Here is a 27,119-nt window from a genome sequence, read left to right on the forward strand (position 1 = left end):
TTTTGAGTAAAGTTGTAGTTTTCTACAATTTTTTTGAGCCTGCCTTTGAGGTCCTCAGCATCACTGAGGTGTACCTGCGCCACAAAATGAAATGATACTTACTGCTGATGGCAACTCCAGAGAACCAAAATTACCAGAACAATTTTACATAATATGTGCAAACTCTCACATTTTTCAAGTCATAGTGATACATTTCTGAATATTTCATCTGCTGTGGTGTGGCCGTAATGTCTGAGCTGTTTATTCATCTTCTTTTCAAGAAAACTCCAGTGACTAACACAGCCAGTTTGAACAATGCCTTTTTTTTATTTTGGCATCTTTGAAAACTACTCCATGAACGGCAGTTTCTGACTGAAGAGTAAAGAAAAGATGGGAAAACGAGTGGGCTGTCAAGAAAAGAAGGTACACAGTGTTCAGAGTGAAAGCACAGCGCTGAGGGGATTGTTTTTGGCACAGCCCAGGTAAATAACTTTAGGGTTTCGTTCTGTGTGTGTGTTTTTATACACCTTGTTGGATTTATGTAGTTTAACAAGTAGGTACAATCTTTCCTGTATCAATTAGTTTACTTATTGTTTACCATGTCTAAATAACTGACTGATTAGTAGAACAAATCCTGCATGTGTAAAATTTAAACTTGTGTTATTAGCAATAAATTAAACCTAAACATATTTCAGTGGGAATGTTGGAGTAAACTACATATGTGCAAGAACAATACTCCTCAACACTGTGCAGATGTTTCTTCTGCTTTTTTCCCTTTAGGTTTTCAGTTGGAACGTTCAGCGGAGCAGAAGAACCAAACGTAGCTCATACAAGCACAAATTTACACACAGCACTCTTAGAAGGAATGCAAAGACCTCAGCACCAACGTAGGAAAACAAAAACATCTGCAGCTTTGTGATTGTTGCAAACATCTGAGCTCAGCTGGAGACACGAGAACATGAAAAAAAATCAAAACAAGCTTGTTCTCCACAGGCCAGCGTTATATACACCGCTGAACATGAATACCTTTTTTACTTTTTGCGAGTACCTTTTGCCCTTTTAGTATAAAAACATGTACATAAAAAAAGGCTTCTAAAAGAGCAACGTTCCTCTTTAACGCCGCATCACCGCATTTCTGTTTATATTATTTACATTCACAGCCCTATGAAAGTCTATTTACATGTATTCAAAAAGGAAATACAGCAAATTCAGGTTGAGTTTTGTGGGAAAATATATAATGTACAGTGACAGGAGACAGAATCAGAAGTTGGCACACATTACAAAGAGGGAATACAAAACACTGAAGATGCTGAATAATTAAATTGTGTCATATGAAGGTGGTGGTAACTTTACTTATAGGAGTAAACTTTAAAAAAATTTAGTTTATGTTTATAGTTGGTCCATCTTCTGTCCAAATATACTAGAAATATTCCTATGTTCTTGACCATAACTTATTTTTGAAATAAAATAAAAAAATATTATTTTGCTTTGCAACAGGTAATAAAAAAAATAGATGTAGCTTTTCGAGACCAAATGTCTTGTATATGGGTCATTAACAGTAGTGGACACCTCTAAAAACACAATTAGCTGTGCTAGCTCTACAGCACAAATCATAAACATTAATTCTGATAAAGTGCTTTCAATACTTTATTTTAAAAAGGTAGTGCTATAGCACTAATTTAAATTCTAATTATGTCTGGCCTTAAAGGGCTACAGTCATCAAGCACCAATTTAATTTAGATATACTTTACATGTTCTATACGGCCCTTAGATATTGTAGTTATGCCTGTGTATTGTTTTCTATTGTCAATATTGTATTTCGTTTCTGTTTGTATCTTGTTTGAAATCAGTTATATGGAGAGAAAAAGAGAAAGAACAAAAGGAGAGGAAACAGAGCATCTTCCACCCCTTCAAAATAAGAGAATGAAAATGGCTAATTGCTTGAATTCTTAAGTCATTAACTAAAACATTAACACAGATGTCGACCTAAATTAGACTGAAAGTTTACAAAATAGCCAAGTAATTTAGCTTTCTGGAATTTCTCCAGAAAAATTAATTTAAACATTTTAAAAGTTAGCAAAACACAAAGTGAAACATTAGCTCCACTATTAGCACATTAACAGATTAATGGAAGTGTGCAGAGAATGATATCTGGTTTAGATAGCCTCTGTCTTCAGCTAGTTTTAGATCAGTGTTGAAAACTTTACAGCAGTTTTCATCCACACCATTTATTTGAACATCGCTTAACGTTGGATTGATAACCAATATGGTGATATAAATAGCTACACAGAGTGAGGATGCCATCTGCAAGTCTCTTGTAATGGAAAATCATATCTTTTGTCACAAATTATTCATAAATGTATAAAATATAACTCAATGTTTGGAGTAGGACATCTTGAAGATATAGAAACAAAAATCCATTCCTGCTACAAATCTGAAGTATTCTTGTACTTGTGTTGACTGTCTTTTGGTAAAGCACCCAAGCATCTGGATTAGCTTCATACATATGTTTAGTTTATGGTGATTCAAAATGGGATCTGTCAAAAAATATTTTGATCAAATCAATTCTAAAATGATTCATGTTATTAAAGATACTAACTTGCATCAAAATAACTACAAAATGAGGCATTTTCACCTCCTGTCCATGTTTCATCTCTAGTTGGTTCACAACTTTGCACAATGCAGCTGCAAACAGAACTCCACCCCTTCCCTTCCTCACAGAGAGACTCCTGAATCCCAGCAACTGCTGGAAGGTTAAAACACATCATATGGCTAGTAAATCAAGAAAAAACCTTTCTCTAAAGATCAACATTAATATGTTCTAAAATTAAATCCCTTTTGTTTGTCTTAAAGTGGTTTTCATCTGTTTTCCAAACAGTTGTTGAGCACATTACATACACACCTTTTTCTTTTAATAATAATAATAATAATAATAATAATAATAAATTTCATTTGTAACGCACCTTACATTTCAAAGAAATCTCAAAGTGCAACCAACATCTATGTTTCCTTTCTTTTAACTGCAAACATTGACAAAAGCCTAATCTTCAATAAAGTGATTTTCATACACTGTTATTAAAACTGTCAACTAAAGTGACTACTTTTTTCACCATCAACAGAAGTCCTTCATATCTCAACAAAAGCTTTATTTGAACATACGGAGTTTAAAAAAACAACAGCAAAGATGATCAAATAAGTTTTTGTATTTTTTACTGACCAATGCTGTACTACGTGGCACATTTTTGACACATAATTGTCAAGCTTGAGTTTTTGCCTCATTGTCTGTTAACCCTTCACCTGTACATGGGAAGTTTGAGTATTGTAATGGTAATTTAAAAGCTGAACATTGCCACAATACTGCCAATGTTGAGGGGGTGTTATAATCACAAGAAAATGGAGGTTTGCAAGTTAAAATGTACAACACAATTTATAAAACATCTTTTCTTTAGTTGGATTTCACGTGTCCAAACTCTTACCCAAGAATTTCATTAGCTTGGATCTTTTTTTTAGTTATTAAACAAGTTAGTAAAACTTCTGGAAAGTATATCTTTACATCACCTGTGCAGAATTTAACAAATTCTGAAGACTATAGGTGGACTTTGAAACATGTTTCTAATGACAAAAATATATTTTAATGTATTCTTAAGGTAAGTGTCAAAGTGTTTAAAAATAAACTAATACAGTTTGAACTCCACACTTTCACATGATTGCCAAGTTAAGCTTTAACACAATATTTCAAAACCAAAAATATAACTTGTAATACACAAAACCCACCATATTGTTTCCCCTATAGCAGTCGGATGTGAGCGTCTCCAGTCGGAGGCGGCTGAAGGTCTTTGCATTCGCACACAAGGAAAAGGTTTGTGAACTGGATAAAAACCAAACTAAAATCAGACCATGAAGCTCATTAATGCCAAAGAAAGTTTGTCTGATGTGCTTCTTCTTGCCACGAGTGCATTGACATAAGGCACAGGCACAATTCCCCTCTTTCAAAAGAGTGGTTCAATTTATTTTTTTAAACTTACAGTGCAAGAAACCAGTAGGGTGATCACCACAAGAGTTCAGGCAGCTAATTTTACTCATTTATAGTGTTTTAAAATCAACATAATGTAAGTTTTGTGTCTCTGAGCAGCCTGGTTGGAAAATAGATTTTTGTTAAAAAAGCAAAATGACAAAACAGCTGTTGAGAGTTGAAAACACACTACTTTACATTAGAATTTTACTAAAATTAGATATATTTTCAAGATGTATGACACCTCAGGGTCTAATTTCTCTGCAGCATTGTGAACAATAATCACTTATTTTAATACTTGATTATTTAATCAATTGGGTGTGATTGATTTGTTCTTAACTGGTTGTGTGATAAAAGACATTTTGGATAAATGTGGAGAACAAGACAAATACTGAATATTTTATGCACAAAAACCTTAAGAAAATGTTGTAATTTGATTGAACTTAAGTTCAATGCTCAGACTTTGCAAATTTTGATGTGAAGGTAATATGGCCAAACTTAGAAACTGTAAATTTGTATGTGCAAATAAAAGCAAATGCAAACACAGCAGCTAAAATATTTCTCAATTGTTTTGTAAAACCAAATTTAAATAGCAAAGATACTTGACCTGTTGTCATGGGTGATTACCCCAGTGGTTCTGGCACTGAGAAGGTCCAGGGGAAAAAAATGGAGTAGATCAGTGTCTCTTATAGTAGATCTCAGAGGAATTTCCTCTCCATTTCTGTCAGGAGAAAATACTCACTGCATTTCTACGTGAAGTGTTTTCTGTTTGCTTGCTATTAATAAATAGCTGTGTCATGTGAGTCATTTAGAGTCAAGCCATTACGATACAAACATCAACCTCATATACTTGTCTCTATCCAGGGAAGAGCAAAAAGTGCCATTCTGTCCTTCTGTATTAAAAAGGTACTGAAACCTGTAATTTTTAGAGTCTTGTAGAAGTTAGGGAAAAATATATGTTCGCACTGAAATTTGACACCTCTCAGAAACCTTAAAGCAAACTTGTCCTTATTGACTTTTTAAACACATCAGTAGAAGCTAAGGTTAAAGCGTTTTGATTGAAAAATGACGCTTATCTGTTTGTCCATTGGCTCTGGCAGTCTTTGTAATCGCCATTGACCTAGAGGCAGACAGCGTTTGTACACTGACCTGCTCTGTGTGTCATTCCCCCCCAACCAAATATCTTATTTATAGTTGTACAAAATCCTAGAGTTGTAGTCCTAGAGGCAGACGTTGTTGTTGATCTGGCAGGTGGATCCGGCGCCAGCAAGGGACAGAAAAAGTCTCCCGTTAGGACAAACGCAAACTTCATAGACAGTCTGCCTAGTCCCAGAGGACGAGGAGCTGGAGGAGGATTTTCCTTCTGGCAGCCTCATCAGACGGATCCTCTGAGCATCCAGAGCAATCTGGGTGAATGGAGAGAAATCTGGTGAGACTATAGATAAGTGTAGATTGTTTGACATCAGAAAACGTGATTGACAAAATCTTTTTTAGCATAGTTACGGTTACCATCAGAAGTTTACATGCACCTATGCTATTTGCTATCCATTCATTGAATACCTCTGTTCATGTAATAAGTCAATGAAAACACAACATTCTGTCAACCTCCAACTTGTCATCTTTATTATCTGAGTTTGCACCTGGTTGTTATTTACATGACTTGCCTGGTACTAAAAAGAGTGTTGCAAAATCTACTAATTTCACCACCCAAAAAAAACTCACATCATCCCAGGACCAAAATATTTTATTGAAAAACAAATAGTTTTTCAAAATGGCCTTATTTCCATTTTGAAATGTCAAAAATACATGGTCAATGGAAACGCAAGTTACTGACAATGTCGTTTCCTCTCAGTTTACAAAAAAATTGCGGTGAACACAGGATGTTATATACACATAATGTCATGATCTGGGCTCAAAGCACAATGCTCCACTGCAGAGTTATATCAAGGATACAAACTGATAACCTCTTTACAGACAATCATCTCTGGATTAAGGACTACTGGTAAAGATGTTTAGTGTCATATTTACCTGTCAGGTAAATTTTGCAGGAAATCAGTGACAATATTGAAGCATGAGAACAAATCAATCAATCAATCAATCAATCAATCAATCAATCAATCAATCAATCAATCAATCAATCAATCAATCAATCAATCAATCAATCAATCAATCAATCAATCAATCAATCAATCAATCAATCAATCAATCAATCAATCAATCAATCAATCAAATTTTATTTGTAAAGCACATTTCAGCAGCACGGCATTTCAAAGTGCTTTACATCATAAACACAAAGTCATGCAAAATAGAATAAACAATATTTTGTCACATATTACGTTTCAAATATAATTCTAAACAGGTGTTTTTTTAGTCGAGATTTAAAGGAAGTCAGTGTTTCAGCTGTCTTACAGTTTTCTGGAAGTTTGTTCCAAATTTTTGGTGCATAGATGCTGAAAGCTGCTTCTCCTCATTTGGTTCTGGTTTTGGGGATGCAAAGCAGAACCAGAACCAGAAGACCTGACAGGTCTGGCAGGTTGATACAACAACAGCAGATCTTTGATGTATTGTGGTGCTAAACCGTTCAGTGATTTGTAAACAAACAACAGTATTTTAAAATCTATTCTTTGAGCTTCAGGGAGCCAGTACAGGTGAAAGGTACAATTATTTATATTCCAGACAAGCCATTTGAAACTAATGTTACCGTAATGTCACCAGTAACTTGGCTTGGTAGATATTTGCTGGACTAGGAAATCTGTGTGAGTGGCAAAGAGAAATCACATGCTAAATTGTATTTTTGTGTTGAACATTTTGTGATGGCTAACCCGGGTTTCAGTAATCATTCTTTAACTAGGATGAATTCAGATTTATTCAGACTAACTTGCCCCTACAAATCTAAGCTTATGTAACTACATGGGGCCTGATGAAGAATCAAGTCAAACAAGCCTTCACGGCATCAGAAATTGCATAATTGTCACAAATCTATCCTCTGAACTCAAGGTGAAATTAATTTAGATCCACTCACCTAAAAACATGAGAGAGCATTTTATTCCCATAATGATCAAAACAAACATCTCAACACAGGAAATGTAGAAAGGCTGAGTGGCGGCTCAAGACTGAACCCACCATTCGTCCTTTATGCTCTTCATCGCAAACATTATTGTCAATTTGAATATTATAAAATCTTCTACACAACCACTTGCTTTAACAAACAACTGTGTTTAATACACAAAATGGGAATGGTATTTTGTGTATTAAACTGGGTCAAAACCAGTTCACATGTTCAATTGGCCAAATTAATATTTTTTAATAAGAAAAAAGGGATGGCAGATGACATGATCTCAGTTTGGAGAATCAGAAATAAATGATCAAATGCAAGTCAAGCAGACAACTACTTCAAACATTAAGGACAGAGTTTATCTTTGAATCAAGAGCAAATTTTTACTACCTAAGATGAATTAATCCTCCAAACTTTGCTGTATTTTTAGAAAGTAGTTCTCTAAGGTGACATTTTTAAAGTTAAATAACACTTCCTTTAAATTCCCAGACAGTACCTTTATGTGGTCTGCAGCTGCATTGTCTAGACTTATTTGATTGACAGTCAAATTTCCCTCCAGATAAATATTACTACTGCAAAGATGAATCAATCAAACTGCCTGAAGATGAGAGTAAAACTGGTAGCATCATATCAAAAAGACTGGAGGCTTTAAACACTGACAGAGGTGGATGGTCAAAGTGAGTGATCACTTATCTAAATGTGATTTCTTGATTTTCTATTTTTAATAATAAGTTAGGGTATCTGAGATAACAGATTCATTTAATACAACTTGGAATAAGTCTGTATTGTAACCAAATGTGGAAAAAGTTAATCGCTGTGAAAACATCCTGGATGCACAAACAAAAATATATTTAATTCTCTATTATCACAGAGCCACACTCTACTGAATCCTATTTTTGTTTTTTTCTCAATCGTGGTGGAGTTTACCTAACTCAGGCTTCGACCAATAAGAAAAAAGGTCAATAACCATGATTCACAAAAGTGTTTTTTTTTTCTTTTGTTTCAACAAATATTTGTTGGATAAAAATCCAAAACAGTAAATCCCAAAATTGCCTGCAGTTTACTGTTGGTTATTTCTCCAGAGCAACAACAGAAAAAGCACCCCAGGTTTTCTCTGCTCCCCTCCCTTTACAAACACATTTACTCATAACTCATTTTATCTCTCTCATTGATTGGAACAAAATATCTTTCTCAGTCTGTGCAGTAAAAACCCACTGCTGCATGAATCCAATCTCTCTTCCCTGTCCTCCTTCTCGGTCTCCTGGGGCTCGTGCCCGGCCTGTGTTTTACTGGCCACAGAGAGGAGGAGCTCTCCAGCCATAAAACGAAGAAGTAAAGGAGCTATTACCAGGAGCTCCGGGGAGGCATCATCAACAAATGACCTGGAACCCCTTTTAAAGCTGATTCTCAGCTGACTTTCTCAGGCAGCTGCTGCTGAACAAATCCTCACACCACAAGGGGCAGATGGAACAGGATTCTCTGGGAATTTGTGGGTAAAGGAGGGTAAGAGTACATGTAGATCAGCTCAGTAAAGCATTAATCTAAATGAAATATTTTACTTTACTATTCTTTTGAGTTCATAATCTATATGTCATTTATTACGCTGGAAAATTCACTTTAAAGTACAAAACTTAAGAAAGAAATCTCTGAAATCTAAGACCAACATGGTGTTATTAATTCATTCATGAATCAGATATAATATATTTGTTGTCCCATCCATCCATCCATCCGTCCATCCCTGCTCTAATATGATTTTTTTTCTATTTTTCTATAAATTAATTGTTTAAAAGGGAGAAATGTTAATAATAAAAATTACTATTAACCCTAAAAAAAGAGCCCTCCCTCCTCTCAATATATTTTTTAAATTTACACCACATCCTACAGACAAGTTTTGTGTTGTTTTTTATGACAGCCTGCACCTTCTGGGCTCTGTCTAAATCAACTCAATTAGACAGAAACTTTTTTTTTATTATCAATATTTAGATGATTACATTCGGATGGAGGATACAGCCTCAGTCCACACACATGCAGAGTCTGTCTAATTAAAACTTGTTGCAGTCTGTCTGGACCGTTTGCATTTATCTAATGAAGACACAGACACGTGCTCGGCGGCCCGTTAACGAGCAGCCGCGCTGCGTTTCCGATAATTTCAGTATCTCCTCATGTGGCCCGTCACCGGATAATAGCCAAAACCTTTCTGTAATTGCGGCAGCAGCTCCCGCAGACATGGAGGCTGCAGTGTAAGACAGAGGTTTGACAAATGGACATTTGCTGGACTAATGGAGTGTGAAAGCGCCGTTCTAATTATATGCTCTGTTCACAAGAAGTTCCAAATTTAATCTTTGAGCACGTGTTTGCTTCTGCTTTTAATTGGACCAGACTGGATCCAGGGTCACCTTCATAACCTCCACTGCTCCCATTGGTCTCATGTCAGCAGCTTTTCCTAAAAACAGCAAACTGTTTTGTGGGAAACTTTTAAATACTTTCTTTCTCCCCTAATCCTCCTGCGTTGATGTTCACAGATCTGACAAGGGATGACTGCTGAAATGTACGGAGGGAAATCCTTTTATCAGGAAAGATGAATGCCAGGCTGATGGGTGTAACAAATCGCTGAATGGTTGGAGGAACTCAGGTTCACAAAGGAAAATGATGGGAGAATTAGAAAGATGCTAAAAAAACAACAAGTTAAATGCTGGAGGTGCTGGAGTAAGAACGGCCGGATTCGCCGCCAAGATTCGCCGTAACCATGGAGGAATAGTTAAATGGAAAATAACTAGTTATTAGCACATGGAGGAAGAAAAAAGAGAAAGAAATGAACTTCTTCTAGTTTTCCTACTTTTTTGCACTCCTGGTGGACGGCCAGTGAGCAGGAAAATTGCCAGTGGCCATCTTAATAATGTCGGCCCACATTGGCTCAGAGAGCTAAATATTATTGGTGTTTTTGCTAAAAATAAGTTTGGACAGAAGGAATATTAAACTGAGCAGGAGCCAGAAGACAAAGACAGTGAATTTCTCCTCTTGCTCCAATAGAGTGGGAGGTTTTTCCATCGACAAAGAGCCGAGTGGACCTGGCTGTGCGGGGAATAGAAAGTTATACATAATATTTCTGCTCAGTTCCTGGACAGCGGGGTGGAAATGACATGAAAGATCATGTGACTGTACTGCAAAGATTAAAACATCAAAACACTATCAAATACAAAAAAGTTCTACATTAAGCAGCATTCACATTCTGATGTCCAATCTGATTTTTTATGTCTGATATCAGTATTTTGTTTTGTATTTTGTGTTAATATTGTGCATTCTGTCTGTGTGTCAGACTGCTGGTGCCTAATAACTTCCCAATTCTGGGATCAGTAAAGTTCGTCTTATCCTATGTTCAAAACTGAAGGACTCTTGAAGAGACAAGAGCACAGTTGTCATCTAGGAAGCATTTCAGATATCATATCCTGAATGACTCAGAATGTAAACAAACATAAGAGAAAGCAAATAAAAAGATGTCCTGAGAATCTCATTTCTATTCATCATTCTTGACGTCTTTTTATTCAGTTAGCGAATTTAGCATCCAAGCAACTCTAAAGTCCATTTGGAAGCTCACCCACCTCTCCGTCTTTGGACTCCAGCCGCAGCTCATTCCTGCAGATGGCCTGAATGTCTCCGGCCTCGGCCAGTATCTGGATTCCTTTTGGGGCCTCCATCAGTAAAGAGCGAGTGGGAGACTCCAACCTGCAACAACACCGCTCTGTTAGAACCTCTGGACAGGTTCAACCTCATCTCTTCAAAATTTATGCATTTATCCAACAAAGCATAAATCAGAAGGAGAAGCATTCAATAGAGGTTACCAAGAAAACAAACCTAGTAAAGATGTATGTTCTATTGATATTGATCACGTGTCTTTTGCGACATATATTGTTATAGATTGTTTGGCAAATATCTAATATTTTTTTAGTTAATTTCATGTTTCTGACATTGCTGTTTTGGATTTGCTTTTTATATTTTGAAGTTATTTACTTTTCTTAGATTTAGTTTGGGTTAAATTTTTGGTTTGTTGTCTTGCATGTTTTTCTTTTTTTTTGTTTGCTTTTGAGGTGACGTTGTCACTCATAACGCCCATTGCAGCGGCACAGGTGTTCTCCATGAACTAAGCAGCGTGCAGAATGGGAAATAAAGAGGTAGTGGTGCAGTTGGAGCGACAGACGCAGCCGGACTGGTTACAGGTTTAGGAGCCTCAGGGCGGCGAGAGGAGGAAAGGAGGACTGGTTACAGTGGAGAGCCATCCGACTGGTCGCCGTCGAGGAATGCACGACCGGGTACTGGAGTAAGAATGGCCGGATTCACCGCCAAGATTCACCGTAGCCGTGGAGGATCGGTCGGCCGGCGATGAGAGGGACTGAGTGCTGGAGAAGACCGCGCCCCCATTGGGCTTGTTAAGAGTCCATTTACAGACCATTACATTGACTCTGTCGCTCATTGTTGCCTACATCTGTTTTTTTAGTGACTCATCTTTTTTGTTAATAAATTATTGTAAACTTTTGTTTGCTCATTTAAAACCCTGTCCACAGTTCCTGCAGTTTTGTTTATTAAATCTACCACTCAGGTCCCACAGTTGCCTTAGTTCAACAACAAACAGTTAAAAATGCTGGACACATTACTATAAATAAACTCTGTTAAGCTGTTTAAGAAAAAGACGACAGGCACTAAGATCTTAGTTTTCTATAATGAAAACTTGGGACAGTTGGGGGAATGCAAAGATCAATGTCAAAAGCAAACATCATGAAAGTGAAAGAGGGCAACCTGACTCACTCACCAGGCAATAAAGTCTGAGGTTTGACTGCTCTACTAATGAACAATGAAAGGTAAGTTGACACGTCTGCATAGAAGCTCCACTTTGCTGGTCATTAACCGTGATGATAATCATAATCCTGCCACTCCAGTTGATAATACTGACTGTAAAATGACTGTTGGCTCCCTGCAGTTTTTTTTTCCTTTTTTTTTTTTTGGCTTTAATTTACATTAAGAGTTGGATTTTCACTCAGGTTTCAAACCCAGGATGATTTATGGATTCAGGTCGCATTAAAGCTGGCCTGTTGAGTAGTACAAAGGAAAGTATGAGAGGAGTGGCAGCCAAAACCCGGTGGGTGAACGTCCAAATTAAATTTATAATCATCTTCTATTATTAACCTCTTGCTCTCTCCCAACAAAGAGGTTTAACACTTTATAACAAGAGTTCTTGATACTGTAATGAATTAAAACATGTCCTACAGAGATGTTTTAGTGTTCAAGTTTAGGAGTTTACATCGAAGTGAAATGTTTTTTTAATAGTTTAGTGATCTGGTATTTCTGGGGACGAACTGCTTTAAACTACCAAGGGCCCCAGCTGCAGGGGCTAGGAACCACAGCAATCGGTGAACAGCTCAAATCCGTGGTTACGGATTTTTTCAATAGGCAGTTGAAAGTGAGACTCCCACTTTTAACTGCCTATTTTAACACTTCAGACACAAAATATACTTTAATATGTAATATACACAGTCAAATCCATGCTATTAAATCAGTGAGTAGGTGGGTTTTCCACAAATAATTTGAAGTTTAGCTCTGCTGAAAGCTCGGGATGCACAAATCCACATGTTTCACTAACAACACTGATATCTGAGGTTTGGTGTCAATACTGATCAATACAAAAAATCAGTGCTGAATTGACTTAAAAAATACTATTCAAAATAAAGTTCTTTTGAAAATATGGACAGAAATGTACTGAATTACTAATTTATTTGACTCAGAAAACTATCTGATTGTTCAACTTATATTTCAGGATCTACTGCTGGACTTTCTTGCCCAATAAAGCTCCAGATCTTGATAAAACGTCAAATGACTGATTTGCTGCCTCAAAAAAAGAAGAAGAAAAAAAAAAGACAGAAAGAAGCTGGACACTGGAAACTAAAAAATTAGTTGGACTACTTCAAAAGTACCAAAGTGGTATTTAGCAGAATGCTAATGTTAAAGCAATACATTCAACCAAGTCAATTTCTACCACATGCCAATGATGCAATGTGCTATATCGCCCTCTACATGTCAAAATTGTTATTGCACACCTACCTGTATCGTTGAGATTCTGGAAGTGATTCTTTGCAACAAACATTTCATATATTGTTTCAGATTTATTGTTGTTATGTATCACTAATTCGGTTGCTAATTTGGCTAACAAACATGGTGGGCTTTGGTCATAAAGCATGCAGGACATCAGTAGATTGAAACTATTTACAGCATTTAGGACAAGAATATATATAATCTGCTGCACCACATCATGGCTGCAGAAGATGCGATAATGCTGGGTAAACAGCCTTCACCTACTTCAAAATAAAATCATGAATACAGGCTGAAGAATTCTTAAAAGTTGATAATCAAAACTTCAAATGAACTCTATTCAAATGAAAGTTTACGAAACAGCCAAGTAAATTATCACTTTAGAATTTATCCAGAAGCGCCAAATGAAAAGTTAGCTCCAGCTTTAATACATTAGCTGGTTAGCAAAAGTGTGTTTACTACTGACGAAGTATTTTTTGCATCTTTCAGAAAATCAGACATAAAATAATGTAAAAATACATCATTTGCTGAGTTTGACTTCTGAAGACAAATTTTCTTTGGATCAGCTGATGATGTGTGTCAACAGCTGAATAAAACCTTTAAGCCTATACCTACACTATGTAGGCATGGTCTATTTAGCATATCATTTATCATTTAACCTAAGACATCTGGTGATCATGTGGCAACTATGTCAAAACACCTTACTGCTCTACAAGTTTGTTCCTCCTCAACCGACAGTTGCTTTCTTCATTATGTATAAGGAAATGTTTGAAAGCAAACAAAACAAATTTGCTGTTAACATTCAGAGAAGTGCCTGCTGAAGAAAAGGCCTGCCACTCTCATCTTCCCTAGTTCTTTAAGGTTCCTCCTCTGGGAGTCGACTGTGAATTCTCTCTCATTCATTTCCTCTTCACAACCCACATGAATTCGATGCACGTCTCTTTTTCTTTGTTTTTGTTTCTCCTCCATTTTCTTTAGTTAGTTTTTTTTTTAATATCAAACAAAAAGCAAGCTTCTATCTCTTGTCTACCTGTTTTATTCAATGTTTCCAGTCTTTTCTACCTAGTGTAGGTTTATGGTTTATTGCCATGATGTCATTTGTGTAACTTTTACGACAGCAAAGCTCATTTCCTCTCAGAGATCAATAAAGTTCCATCTTTCTCTCTGACCTGTTTTCTTCTCCGCTTTATTCCTTCTTTATATCAGTTTTTCGCGTCCTCTTCCCAGCCACGGCTTCGTATCTACAACCAGGATCGAAGGTTAATAACTTTGTGCTCTTCTTCCTCATATTGTTGGTCTTTAGATAACGGTGAAAGGTTTTTAATGCTGCAGATAACGTAGATGTGCAGCATGTGAAACATGCGGCTTTAATGCTCCCTGCCTTTGGCTAAATGTGACTCCTTTCTCCTTGATTTGCAACTGTTACCTGCAGTTTGAAGTGCGGGGTCGTAGTTTAGGTGTCATGTTAGCTTTGGAGACGCTAACCAGTTCTTCCCAAATATACAATGCCTTGTTGCCATGACGACTCATCATAATAAATGTCTGTCAATCAAAAAGTAAGAGCAAAACTCCATGTAGCTACACAGAATTTAAACTAAAAGAAATTAAACTAAAGTCTACTTTCTAAAAGAGTCAAGAATAAAGTGGTGATGGCATTTAATCCAAGAGATAGGAATGTGGATGACAACCAGGGAAAGAGACAAAAGGTGGGAAAAGGTGAAGGAAACTAGCTGTAAAGCAACTTTTATTTAAACTGTGATTTGTGATGCAGCACCCAGGTGTCATTGTTAGTAAAATAATCTGAAATGCTTCTGTGCAGCTCTGTCTCCTGCTGTTGAGGTGTAGCGGAGAACAATAAACCTGCAACGCCGTGTTTCCAGGGGCTGAAGGTCGTCTCAAAGTTCTAACTTTTAACAGGCCGTGAAAAATATTCCTTATGTATTTATGACCTATCGCTCTTCCTGAAAACGTCATGCGCTTTCATAACAGTTTATTCAGTTTCACAGATTTCACCAATGAGAAAATAATATATTTTGGAAAACCGAACAGGAATGGACTGAGATATTTACTTATTTGAGTCTGGAAAAATACAGAAGTTAAATCTTAATTTGAAAAGCAAGTCAAGTTATAACGGAGATAACACTTGCCAGAAATAAAGTAACCCAAGAAAGTGCTGCTAAACTGTTTTCCCTTTTGTGTTTGACTCAGCTTCATTTCTTAATTGATTTATCCAACAGGGAGGCCTTTATCAGAGTATGATATAATATGAAGGAAAAAAAAAGGGTCTGCTGAGAAATAGAAAAATCTCCAGACTGAGATACTGTCAGATTAACAATAGTTTTAAAAAGACTCTGAATGTCAAAACTTTTTTTGTCCTTTACGCTCTTCTTAAGGAGGAAAATCACCACAAGTCTTAGCTCAAGCAAAAGAAAAAAAAAAGACTTTACATTGCATGATTGTCTTCCAGTTCACATTATGGCTTCATATATATTGCTTTTATCTGTGCTCAGAGTTAGTATGGAGATAAATCAAGCTGCATTATCAAATTCAACCACGCTGAAGTTTCACTTTCCCAAAGACGACTGACTGATGCAAGGACACATCCTGTTGACAAGACATTACCACGCAGATGGATAAGATGGCCATGGTTTCAATAAAAGAAGTGTCAGCTGTGGGTGGGACGTGTGTTTTTATGTGCAAATGCCTGGTGTTATAATATCCTCAAATGGGATTTGGATGCCTGATTGCTACCTGCTATGGATTTGCAGAGATTTGAGAACGATTAGATTGTGGGCTACACTCCAATGAGCTTTCACGTCTTTCCTGACATAATTGGCCATTTTTCATCTTCAACTGGCTGGCTGGTGCCAAAGATGTTCAAACTGAGGACAATGAAGGAAGAAAAACACAATAGCATAGATGCAAACTGTCAAATTATATAGACAATGACGAGACGGGTGTTTTGGAACGTTCACAAACTATCTGAACTTTGTTAATGAAACTTTCTTCAGAAATTACATGTTTGAAATCATCCCAAAAGGAAAGCAGCAGTGATTGATGACGATTGGGCCATTTCGATGCCCTCATTGCTGAATCGTTGTTATGTCTGTTATTGAAATGCTTTGTTTGTGAACCTTCAGGTCCAATATGCCAACAATAAAGACACATGACAAAAAAGATGCTCCAATATGTTTTTGATTAAAAACCATCAGCGCAGTGATCATATCTATTTTGTTTTGCTATGTTTAATTGAACAATAAAAGGTATCACATATAGAGAAAGAACTTTCTAGTTAATGGAATTAAGCACAGGTTATATGTAATGTTCCACATCATTATAAAGAAAAGAAGGATTTTTTTTGTTTTAATTTGCTAAATTTAACCATCATGCTATCCACCTCACGTGAGTAGATGCATTTCCACTGACCATAAAATTGCACAAATTGGAATTATGAAAATTAATTTGTAGAATGGAACCAAACAAATTTCAAAGACGCTTTTGATAAAAAGTTTTTCTAAAGATATTGAAACTTGTGTATTTTGCAAAACTGAAAATTAAACACTTTTTTGCATCATGCCAGCTTCTATACAGCAATTGCGAACTGGTACAATTTGCTGTCTTACTGCACTGCTTTAGACAAATCATCACCTTTTGTGAAATCTGTCAAGTGGTGGCAGTGGAGAAAGAACCACTGGAAGGAAATACAACAACATCTGAAGAAGACACTTCCTTCTTTACAAACTGTAAACAAAAATGAGGTGGTGTCAGATTTTAGTAGTTACAGGATTTCTCTTTTGTCATTGGTGTGAGACCATGAGCCATTTAACTTGCTAGTCTAGACTCTTGCGCTAGTTTTAGTTATAATTACACAGAATGCCCTGGACTATACTGTGAAATGGATTCATCCGTTTCAGTAATTGTTTTGTTTCTACCAGTGAAAAAAGATTTGGTTTATCCTGCGACACTGGATCTGTTTTAATGGTGTTCATGGATTTGTTTCTATCAGTTTGTAACATCTATTGTCTCTTTTGATGACTGTTTCAACAGATGAAAGCAGATTGTTTTTTCATTAAATTTGTTTCTACAGGTTATTGCATTCTGCTTGACATTCACATATGCATTCAAAACATACTAGAGTTCACTTCAACCGAACTCAGACCTGTGTTTTTAGGCAGACTGGAGTTTGCTTTTATGGACCGCATTAGAGTTTGATTATGCATTCACACCTCCTCACCTCCTCAAATCAACCAGGCTTTCTAGATAAATGATCTAAAGTAGGGTTAAACGGGGCTGGTGTAAAAGGACTTCAACAGCCTTTCAACAGAGTGAATTTGAAATAAATACTATTTTCTAATTTTCATATGATCAGGAAGAAATAATATTTCAGACTTTTTATTGTAATTGTCTAGGAAAACTATAATTGTGTCATAACTGAACTGCAACAACACAAATATAGAGGATATAAATGCTTAGACACACTTAGAAGTCCCAGCATTTCACTACACTCTTCCTTCGATGTTTTCTTATTCTTTCCACCCGACCATCCATCCATCTCATCCCTTTCTCTCTTTTTTTCCCGTGGGTTTCTGTTGCCCTGATTGACTGTCATCACAACTGACTGCACAGCTGAAAGAAAGATGATAAACAAGACATTTACATTAGAGAGAAAGTGCACATCTCACACTCGCTCATAAAACCTGTGCTGTAGGGGGAAATAAGCGAAGGGAAAAACCACACAGCAAGCCAAAAATGATTTGGAACTGTATCTGTGCAAAGGCTCTTCTACGCTCAAAACAAATTTCACCAAAAATCTTTTGATTGGTGTTATTGGAGGCAATAATTTGCCCCGAGAAAAGGTAGTGGACTCACATTTTTAAAAGCATGGCTGCAACATCAACTTAGGAGCTGTTGTTAGGTTGGACATTGTTCACTCGAAGCAGAAACATGAAGGTGTGACCAGGCTGCTACAAAAAGAAAAACACCCTAGTTGAGGGCAAACATAAACAAGGCCATTATGATTACTACACTTTTCTGTTTACCAGCTCCTAAAAACAGGATTTTACTGATTCAGTAATTATTTTGTTTTTAATGGTGTTGATGGATTTGTTTCTTTCAGTATGTAAGCTCTGTTGTCTCTAATGATGTTTGTTTCTATAAATGAAAGCAGGCTTGATTTGCTTTAAGAACCTCATATCATGTGAAACAATTTATTTTCTGACTTTTTAGTCGCTGCTTGTATCTTATCCCCTTTTGCATCTTATTGAGAAGGGTTACTAAAATGTTTGCAGTTTTGATTTAGAAACAACAGGCTCTTGATAATCCAGGAAGATGAAACAAGGATAAAACATCTGTTTTCAAAGATGAACCCATTGATCTCACAGACACACAAAAGCTGTTTTACACACTTCACTTGTTCGCTTATTCTGCCTTCTACATGGGTTAGACATTTAAGTCAACCGAAAGGTGTGAAAATCTGCAGCTGAGTAAAATGTGAACTGTTTATAAACCAACAACATTTGTGAGTTATTGGTATTAAGTTATTTATGTTTATGTGGGATTTATTGGCAACAAGATCAAGCTCATAAACAGTTTTGGCTCAAATATGGCTTCAAACTGATGGGAATAAAAGATTAAGCAGCCAACTAAGGTGGTGATTTAATTGGCTGTGTGTTTGACATAAGTCATAATGACAATTTCTTGCTAAAAATGTAATTTATAACTGAACCAAGGCCGCAATGAAAAAAGAAAATCTTAATGGTAAAAAAAGCATCCTGAAAACGACAGCAAACAGTCTTATAATTTTACAACACAATTTTTTCTTGCCTGTGTCTTTATTGCTGTCAATAAACTATTTTTACTGTTTGAAAGCAATATTCTCTCCTGTAATGGTTAATCTGGAGTGACAAATGAGGGTCAGCAGATAAGTTTTCATTTCTTGAAATACACAATGCAGGAGTCAACATCACTTCAGCATATTTTAGGCTGCTTTGTGCCTGTTTTACTGTAAGAAAATATCAACTATTCATTATTTTTAAATGTGTTGTAATATATTTTATTCTTGGTTGTTTTCATGGTCTCACTGGATACGAGTCTGAAGCTACAACTTCTGAATTACTGGCCCCTCAAAAGAAAGTATTGACCCCAAGAAAGACTAATTTAATGTCTATTAATTGTGTTTTCCTCTTATAGATTGGCTCAATAGCCCATAAAAGAAATATTGAGTTCATTAGAACAGAAAATGAATAAAGTAGCTACTTACTACTCCATTCAGTGTGAAATAATGTTTCAGTGTTCATGCAGCATTATGAATGTACCCCTTCATGGACGATGGGAACACAGTGGTTTTTGCTTCTAAAGAGTTCCACAGCAGCATGTTAGAGTCATACAAACAGACAGAAAAAAATTCCACCAATAAACTCAGAAAATTTTAGATAAAGCTGAAAAATTCTCATAAACAATTTGTGAGAAAAATAGTTAATTTCACACTCTTAAAAAAACAAAAACTTGAAAATTTTCTGAGCTGTTTTTTTTTTAATTTTTTTATTTTATTTTGGAGATCAGAAAGTTTTCAAAAGTTGGAAAAAACAAAGAAACAAACAAACAAAAAACAAAAACAATAAAACTTTTTGGGACACATATATTCTTGACAAAACTTTTTATCTAGTTTCTCATACAAGTATTTTGGTTCACTTGAATTAAAACAAAGATAACTTGAAAGTAACTTTTCAGCAAGATAAATCTGCTTGTTTTAATAGATACAAGGCGTTCTAGTTCCACTGGTTTTAAATTGTGTCAATTAAAACAGGAAAGATGTTATTATACATGAAAAACATGCATATTCAAGAATTATTGACTTAAAGAATCTCCTTTTTCTTGTTGAAAAATTAACTGTCTTATTTTACATGTAATAAAATATTTGCACTAGAAACTAAACAAAAATACTTTTGTGCTTTTGCAGTGTAGTTTTCTAATAAACAGCCCTCATAATATTTTCAGTGTCTTTTTTTAATCTGTTTTGTATCTTTATAACCTTTAACCATTTATTTAGAATTGTTTTATGTTAATTAGTGTAAAATAATATCAATAAAAGGCTCCTTTCCATGAATCCAGTCTTTGAGCAGAACTCTGACTCACCGTAGCTCTTTGAACGGCTCGGCCCTGACATGCGGCGTCTCCACAGATTTGCTGAACACTGCTCCTTCGGCCCCTGAAATCACAGAACAGAAAGTCAGACAGAAGGCTGCGTCAATTGAAACCACAAACCCCTTTTGTCCAATCAATGGATATAATCTGTTAGGCTCTGTCAATCTATACGGCTCTAGTCGGAGAGCACAGCGGCCCTCGGCTGTGCTCTCCGACAATAAGATGGGAGAATGCTCTTTCTCGATAATATGAGTCAACTTTTTAAAGACAACAGGAACATTTTGAAAGAAGGTTTGTCTCCAAGGCTTCTCGTATTACAGTGCTTTACTTGCTGGTAGTCAGTAAGCACAGCAAGGAATCAAATATATCAGAAAAACACTGAGGATCTATTTATTTAAAGCTATTCTTATTTTATTCCATTCAAATTGTTAGATAATCAGTTAATATCTTCAAGGTGTTTCTAATGTTGTATAAAACAAGAAAAAAAAGGTTAAATACAAAAATCTTCAGAATATGTTGTGTTTTTTATATGCGTAATCACTACACTGCAAAAACAAAATCTAATGAAGCAATTTTGGTCTATTTTTTCATTCAAAAATAGATACATACAAGTAACTTTTTTACAAAATATAAGAGCTTGTTTTATCTCAATAATTTCTAATAAAGTAGTTAAGTTCAGTGGAAATAGTTTTTATTCATATTCAAGGATTACTGACTTATAACAAGTTGATATGTGTTACTGAAAAAGTTGTGTGAGTAGGTTTTGTCTTATTCCAAATATGGCAAGATATTGTTCAAAATCACTTGCTCTGTGTCCTATCAACAAACTGGAAATAGGATTTTTTTTAGCCATAGCATTCATCTTACCACTCTTCCCTACATTCATGGTCATCTGCAACCAATAGTTGTACTTTTGACAGATTACCCTTTTAATTATTTGACATTTTTCTTCAGAAAACTGAGAATTTGTGGATTATTTCAAAAATTGTTGTACATTTAGACAGACAGTGAAATAAAAAAAAAAATACTTTTACTGTCAGTGACATTGAACTTCAGTGGTAACTTTCAACTCTATAGCTCTGCTAACTGAGTCTCACTTCAAATTTTTAGCTCACAACTATTACTCCTGTCTTGTTTTGCTTGATTGCAAAGAGGCACCATATAGCAGCACTGAAGAAAAACAAAACACACATAGAAGGTAATTGGCTGGCCCTTCATCCCGAGGCTCTGATTGACTGTAGTGCAAGTGCAGGCCCGCTTGGGATAAACCCAACTGTTCAGTCACATCAAATCAACTAAGCATCAGGTGCAGATCAATAGTCATGACAAAATGCAATTCAAAGCGTTTTGAGCTTTGAATGGCTGGGAGTCCAAACAGCCATTGCTCAGTGACACATTTAAGGCTTCAACAGTACGCATGATGGAAAAGCAAACTCTTGAGCGTGTTCTACAGTAATTTTTGACACATTTTCAGCATTTGCAAATTACACAGGAATTTAGTCCGACTATGTCACGTCATTTTCCGAACCTCTTCATTTTTACACTGTGCTTAAAGGAAGGTGACAAAAATGTTTTTTTCTGTCAAAAGTAGCCACGGACTTTCTTATTTGTTCACTCTCTTTTATTCTTTCATTTCGGTTTCAACTGTTTCTAAAAACTGAACAAGCACTTAAAACAACCAACAAAGTGGTTTTTGGAAATAAATGAATACATTTTTTGGTGACGGGAAAATTAGTCTTTTCAAAAAACTTTCAAATGTAATGTCACAAATCTTCAAAGCCCAGCCCCGTCACCTAGCAACTGAAGTGGACGTCCAGCATGTTTTGACAAGGCCATAGACCAGGGGTTCACCAACCAGGTCACCCGAGGCGACATTGTCAGTCGCCAGTCGAGCAACTTCTAAAAATAGTCATTGTCATTAGGTAGCACTGCCAAAGAAATTATTTAATTTAATGTTTTCACATTGAAGTATTAACTCTTGTTTATATTTATATATATTTTAAAGTGAATGATAAAAAATGTTTAAAATAAATTGCTTTATGCATAAAACTCTCTTCTATGATTAAAGTTCTTAACTATATGCAGACGCCTGCAGGATGTTATTGGAGGACAGCAGCGCCTGCATCTGTACGGCTACACCCTATACCTACCTAAATATTTTCCATAAAGTAAAAAAAGAATTTTTTAAGAAGTTTTTCTTATCGAACCCTCTTTACAATGAACACAATTGTAGAAAAAAAAAAAAAAGATCTTATGTGTCAAAACATCTACCGCACATGTGAGTCTGTGGGTCAGTTTGGTTTTGTATATTTACTGGCTTAGCGCTTTTTCTGTAAGCTAAAAATGAATGAGCAGAGTTTGATAGGTTTCGCTTCCATGTCTTTACTATTTAGCATCGTTGGAGTAAAAAAAAAAAAAGAAAAAAGGGTGCGCTAATCGGGTGGTTTAGCTTTGTGATGCGCATTGGAGAAGGTGGCTGTGCTCTTTGCAGGTCAGGTGCAGTGATAGTTTTGTGCGTTCCTTCTGATTTCTTGGACATTTTTTTCGACATCTGCTGGTGTCAGCCAAAGGGGTGACCCGTCAGCTAAAATTGACGGGTCACCATCATTTTTTGTGGTTAGCGAAACCACAAAAAAAAGCTAATAAACTGGCGACCTGTCAGAACCACGCACTGTAAAAAGTTCAAACTGATCTTAGAACAATGGGAAGTTCAAACTCCACTCATTAATTTTTAGCTCACAAGAAAAGCAAAATGATTAATAAGATTTAGGGTTTGGCATGCCCTTTACCCCCACAGATGCACACTCATGAGCACTACGTACAAAATGTTTTGGCACAACAAATCTTTTTCTTCTCTCCACAATTTTGTTAATAATAAAGAGGGTTGGATAATAAAACACACAATAACTTGGGTCATTTACACTTCATTTATCTATTAAAAAAATCTGACTACTTTATTAGTGAAATAAATTATTACAAATTAGCTTACTGTTGAGGATTAGTCAAATATTCCTCTCAGGGGGTAGCTGGAGGGTGCCACAAAGAGCAAATTTATTTAGCAAATTTAATCAACATAACCACATGCTTTGTTTTTGTTAAATTTACTCCTTTGCTGCAAGCAAAATGCATAGAAACTTATTTTATTCTGACAACAACTGGACTGAAGCGCTTTCTGGCAGAACATGTCTGACATATTTTGATGTTCTTTAATTAAACAGGTGTTTAATGGTTGACTTTCTCTGAACACCGGGGATATTTACAGTCTCACTCCTTTGGGGCGAGCTCTTCATAACACAGATAAACCTATCAAAAACAGGGAAATATAAAACATCTCTATGCAAATTTATGTTCTCGCTCACCCATGTGGAATACATAACTCTCTCCTTAATCACCCCTACAGGTGGAGCCACTTCTGTTCCTCTTTTAAATAGATTGAGCAAATTTTTGAAAAACGCCTCGTCAGTACAAGATGTAAATTAGGTAGAACAAGGTATGGCTGGTTAATATGTATTTCACAGTGCTGTAATTGACCAGACGGAGTGAAAAAAAGGCAACAGTTAAGTGTCAGATATATATACAGTACATACCAAAAGTTTGGACACAACCTTCTCATTTAATGGGTTTCCGTTATTTTCATGACTATTTATAAGGCAAGAAAGCTGACTGGATAGCTCAATACATAAGGCATCAGTATATCACCCGAGAGGGCGGGGTTCGAATCCAGTCTGGGTCCTTAGGCAAGACCCTTCAAGCTACTGCCTACCTCATACCATGAGAGATACTAAGTTGCATAACATGCCGGCTCAGACGTCGCCCGGCCAAACAAGGTCTGCGTCAGGTGTTGGGGAACCAGAGCACCTTGATGACAAATGGGCTACTGGAACAAGACGGAAATGAGCAAGAGATGAAAATGTGGATCTGTTGGAATGCTACTACTAAAGTAACCCTAGTGAGAGAGGTTACATGCGAAGACTGGGGAAGGAATGGTTACTTCGACATCCCCAGTCAACACTAAGCGCTAAACAACTAGTAGCTCAGTGTTCCAACATCCGCAAACGGCAACTGCTATCACAACTTGAGATTGACGAGATACAACACAAATGCTACGGCAAAAGGGAGGAACCCGGATGTCAGGACTGTGGGGACTTAACTACAAGTCCCCACCCAGTGAGGGGATACACGGCCCCAATGAGCGAAACAGAGCTGAACGAGACAGCTGCTGACCTGAGAGAGAGAATCATGACCCGAATGACAACCAGGCCTCCTCGGCGCCAATTACAACGGCTGAGTGAAGTACCATCAGAAAGTCTCATTGAATGCATCATTTAATGCAGCATTGAGAACGATCCCTACCAACACCATAACAGAAACCAACCTTGAGACACTTGGCTATAAGAGCAACCATGAGACCCAATACCCACCATGGAAAAGACGGTTAGAGGCTAAAATCAAGGTAACAAGGAGGGAAGAAGAAGGGAACAATACTGAAAAGGCATATGGGAAAGGGAGGCTGATCTCTCTACAAGAGGACCACAGCAACCTCCCTGAGCAAGCCCCAGTAACCATCACTGTGACAGATGTTCAAGAAAGGGTCTCAGGCATGAAAAACTGGACAGCACCAGGGCCTGACATGATCCATGCCTACTGGCTAAAGAAACTCACTGCTCTCCATGAGCAACAGGCAGCCCAAATGAATCAGCTGCTACAAAGTGGGACTCACCCTGAATGGTTAACTGAAGGGCGGACAATCCTAATCCAGAAGGATCCATCAAAGGGTCCAGTCCCACCCAACTACCGACCAATAACCTGCCTCTCCACAACCTGGAAGCTCATGTCAGGCATCATAGCGGCCAAGATAAGCAAACACATGGATAAACACATGAGCACGGCACAGAAGGGTATCGGTGTAAATAGTAGAGGAGCCAAACACCAACTCCTCGTAGACCGCACAGTTGCCCGAGACTGCAAAACCCGACACACCAACCTGTGCATGGCTTGGATTGATTACAAGAAAGCCTATGACTCAATGCCGCATACTTGGCTCATTGAATGCCTAGAGATGTGTAACATCAACAGGATTCTGGGAGCCTTCATTGCAAACTCAATGAGGCTGTGGAAAACCACCCTTGAAGCCAACTGCAAACCACTTGCACAAGTGTCCATCAAATGTGGCATATACCAAGGAGATGCTCTGTCCCCGCTACTGTTCTGCATAGGCCTGAACCCCCTCAGCCAAATTATCAACAAGACTGGCTACGGATACCGACTCAAAAATGGGGCCAACATCAGTCACCTCCTCTACATGGATGACATCAAGCTGTATGCCAAGAGTGAGCGAGACATCGACTCACTGATCCACACCACCAGGATCTACAGCACAGACATTGGGATGTCATTCGGACTAGAGAAGTGTGGTCGGCTGATCACAAAGAGGGGGAAGGTGATCCGCACAGAAGGAGTCTCACTCCCACAAGGAACAATAGCAGACATAGAGGACAGTTACAAGTACCTAGGTATACCACAAGCAAATGGCAACCTCGATGAGGCCACAAGGAAAGGAGCCACAGCTAAATACCTCCAACGAATAAGGCAAGTCCTGAGAAGCCAATGGCAAGAACAAAATCCGTGCGATAAACAGCTATGCCCTGCCAGTAATCAGATACCCTGCTGGTATAATTAGCTGGCCAAAGGAGGAAATAAAAGCCACAGATATTAAGACTAGAAAGCTACTAACCATGCATGGAGGGTTCCATCCCAAATCCAGCACCCTGAGACTGTACACGAGCCGCAAGGAAGGAGGCAGAGGACTAGAACAACTGTCCAGGACGAAACAACTAAGATCCATAAATACATCAGGGACAAAGCCTCAACAGACAATGTGCTCAGTGAATGTCTCAGACAACAGGGAACGGAGGTTGAGGTGCCAGAGATACCATCATGGGAGGACTAGCCCCTACATGGGATGTACCACCAGCAAATAACCCAAGTGGCTGATATCAGTAAATCCTACCAATGGCTGGAAAAAGCTGGACTCAAGGACAGCACAGAGGCCCTCATCCTGGCCGCCCAGGAACAGGCCCTAAACACCAGAGCAATAGAGGCCCAGATCTACCACACCGGACAAGACCCAAGGTGTAGGTTGTGCAAGGAGGCCCCTGAGACAGTCCAGCACATCACAGCAGGGTGCAAGATACTGGCAGGGAAAGCGTACATGGAACGACATAACCAAGTGGCAGGCATAGTGTACAGAAACATCTGTGCAGAATATGGACTGGAAACCCCAAGATCAAAGTGGGAAACACCCCCAAAGGTGGTGGAGAACGCCAGAGCTAAGATCCTGTGGGACTTCCAGATCCAGACAGACAGAATGGTAATGGCGAACCAACCAGACATTGTCGTAGTGGATAAACAACAGAGGAAAGCTGTTGTGGTAGATGTAGCAATACCAAGTGATTGCAACATCAGGAAAAAGGAGCACGAGAAACTGGAGAAATACCAGGGCCTCAGGGAGGAACTGGAGAGGGCCTGGAAGGTGAAGACCACAGTGGTGCCTGTGGTCATCGGGGCCCTCGGGGCAGTAACCCCCAAACTGGAGCAGTGGCTACAACAGATCCCAGGAACAACATCAGACATCTCAGCCCAGAAATGTGCAGTCCTTGGCACAGCCAAGATACTGCAGGACCCTCAAGCTCCCAGGCCTCTGGTAGAGGACCCGAGCTCAGAGGATAAGAACCACCCGCGGTGGGTGAGAAGGGAATTTTATATATATATATATATATATATATATATATATATATATATATATATATATATTTGTATGTATGTATGTATGTATGTCACATATTTGTTTAA

At 37.5% G+C, this 27,119-nt stretch overlaps 1 protein-coding gene across 3 annotated transcripts in view; it reads right to left on the reverse strand.

The window, feature by feature from the left end:
- Window positions 1-283: 283 nt before the first annotated feature.
- The window catches only part of sgcd (sarcoglycan, delta (dystrophin-associated glycoprotein)), a 185,066-nt gene continuing 158,230 nt past the window's right edge, over window positions 284-27,119 (reverse strand). For all 3 annotated transcript variants that reach the window (XM_055046609.1, XM_055046608.1, XM_055046607.1), the window contains 3 exons: window positions 20,259-20,331; window positions 10,646-10,769; window positions 284-5,397 (listed from right to left, as the gene is read on the reverse strand). In XM_055046609.1, coding sequence (XP_054902584.1) covers window positions 5,212-5,397; window positions 10,646-10,769; window positions 20,259-20,331 — 383 coding nt within the window. In that variant the 3' untranslated portion in view covers window positions 284-5,211. The remainder of the gene's footprint in view (window positions 5,398-10,645; window positions 10,770-20,258; window positions 20,332-27,119) is intronic.

Source organism: Poeciliopsis prolifica, unplaced genomic scaffold, assembly GCF_027474105.1.
Source record: "Poeciliopsis prolifica strain line A6 unplaced genomic scaffold, Auburn_PproV2 SCAFFOLD024, whole genome shotgun sequence".
Classification (NCBI taxonomy): Eukaryota; Metazoa; Chordata; class Actinopteri; order Cyprinodontiformes; family Poeciliidae; genus Poeciliopsis; species Poeciliopsis prolifica.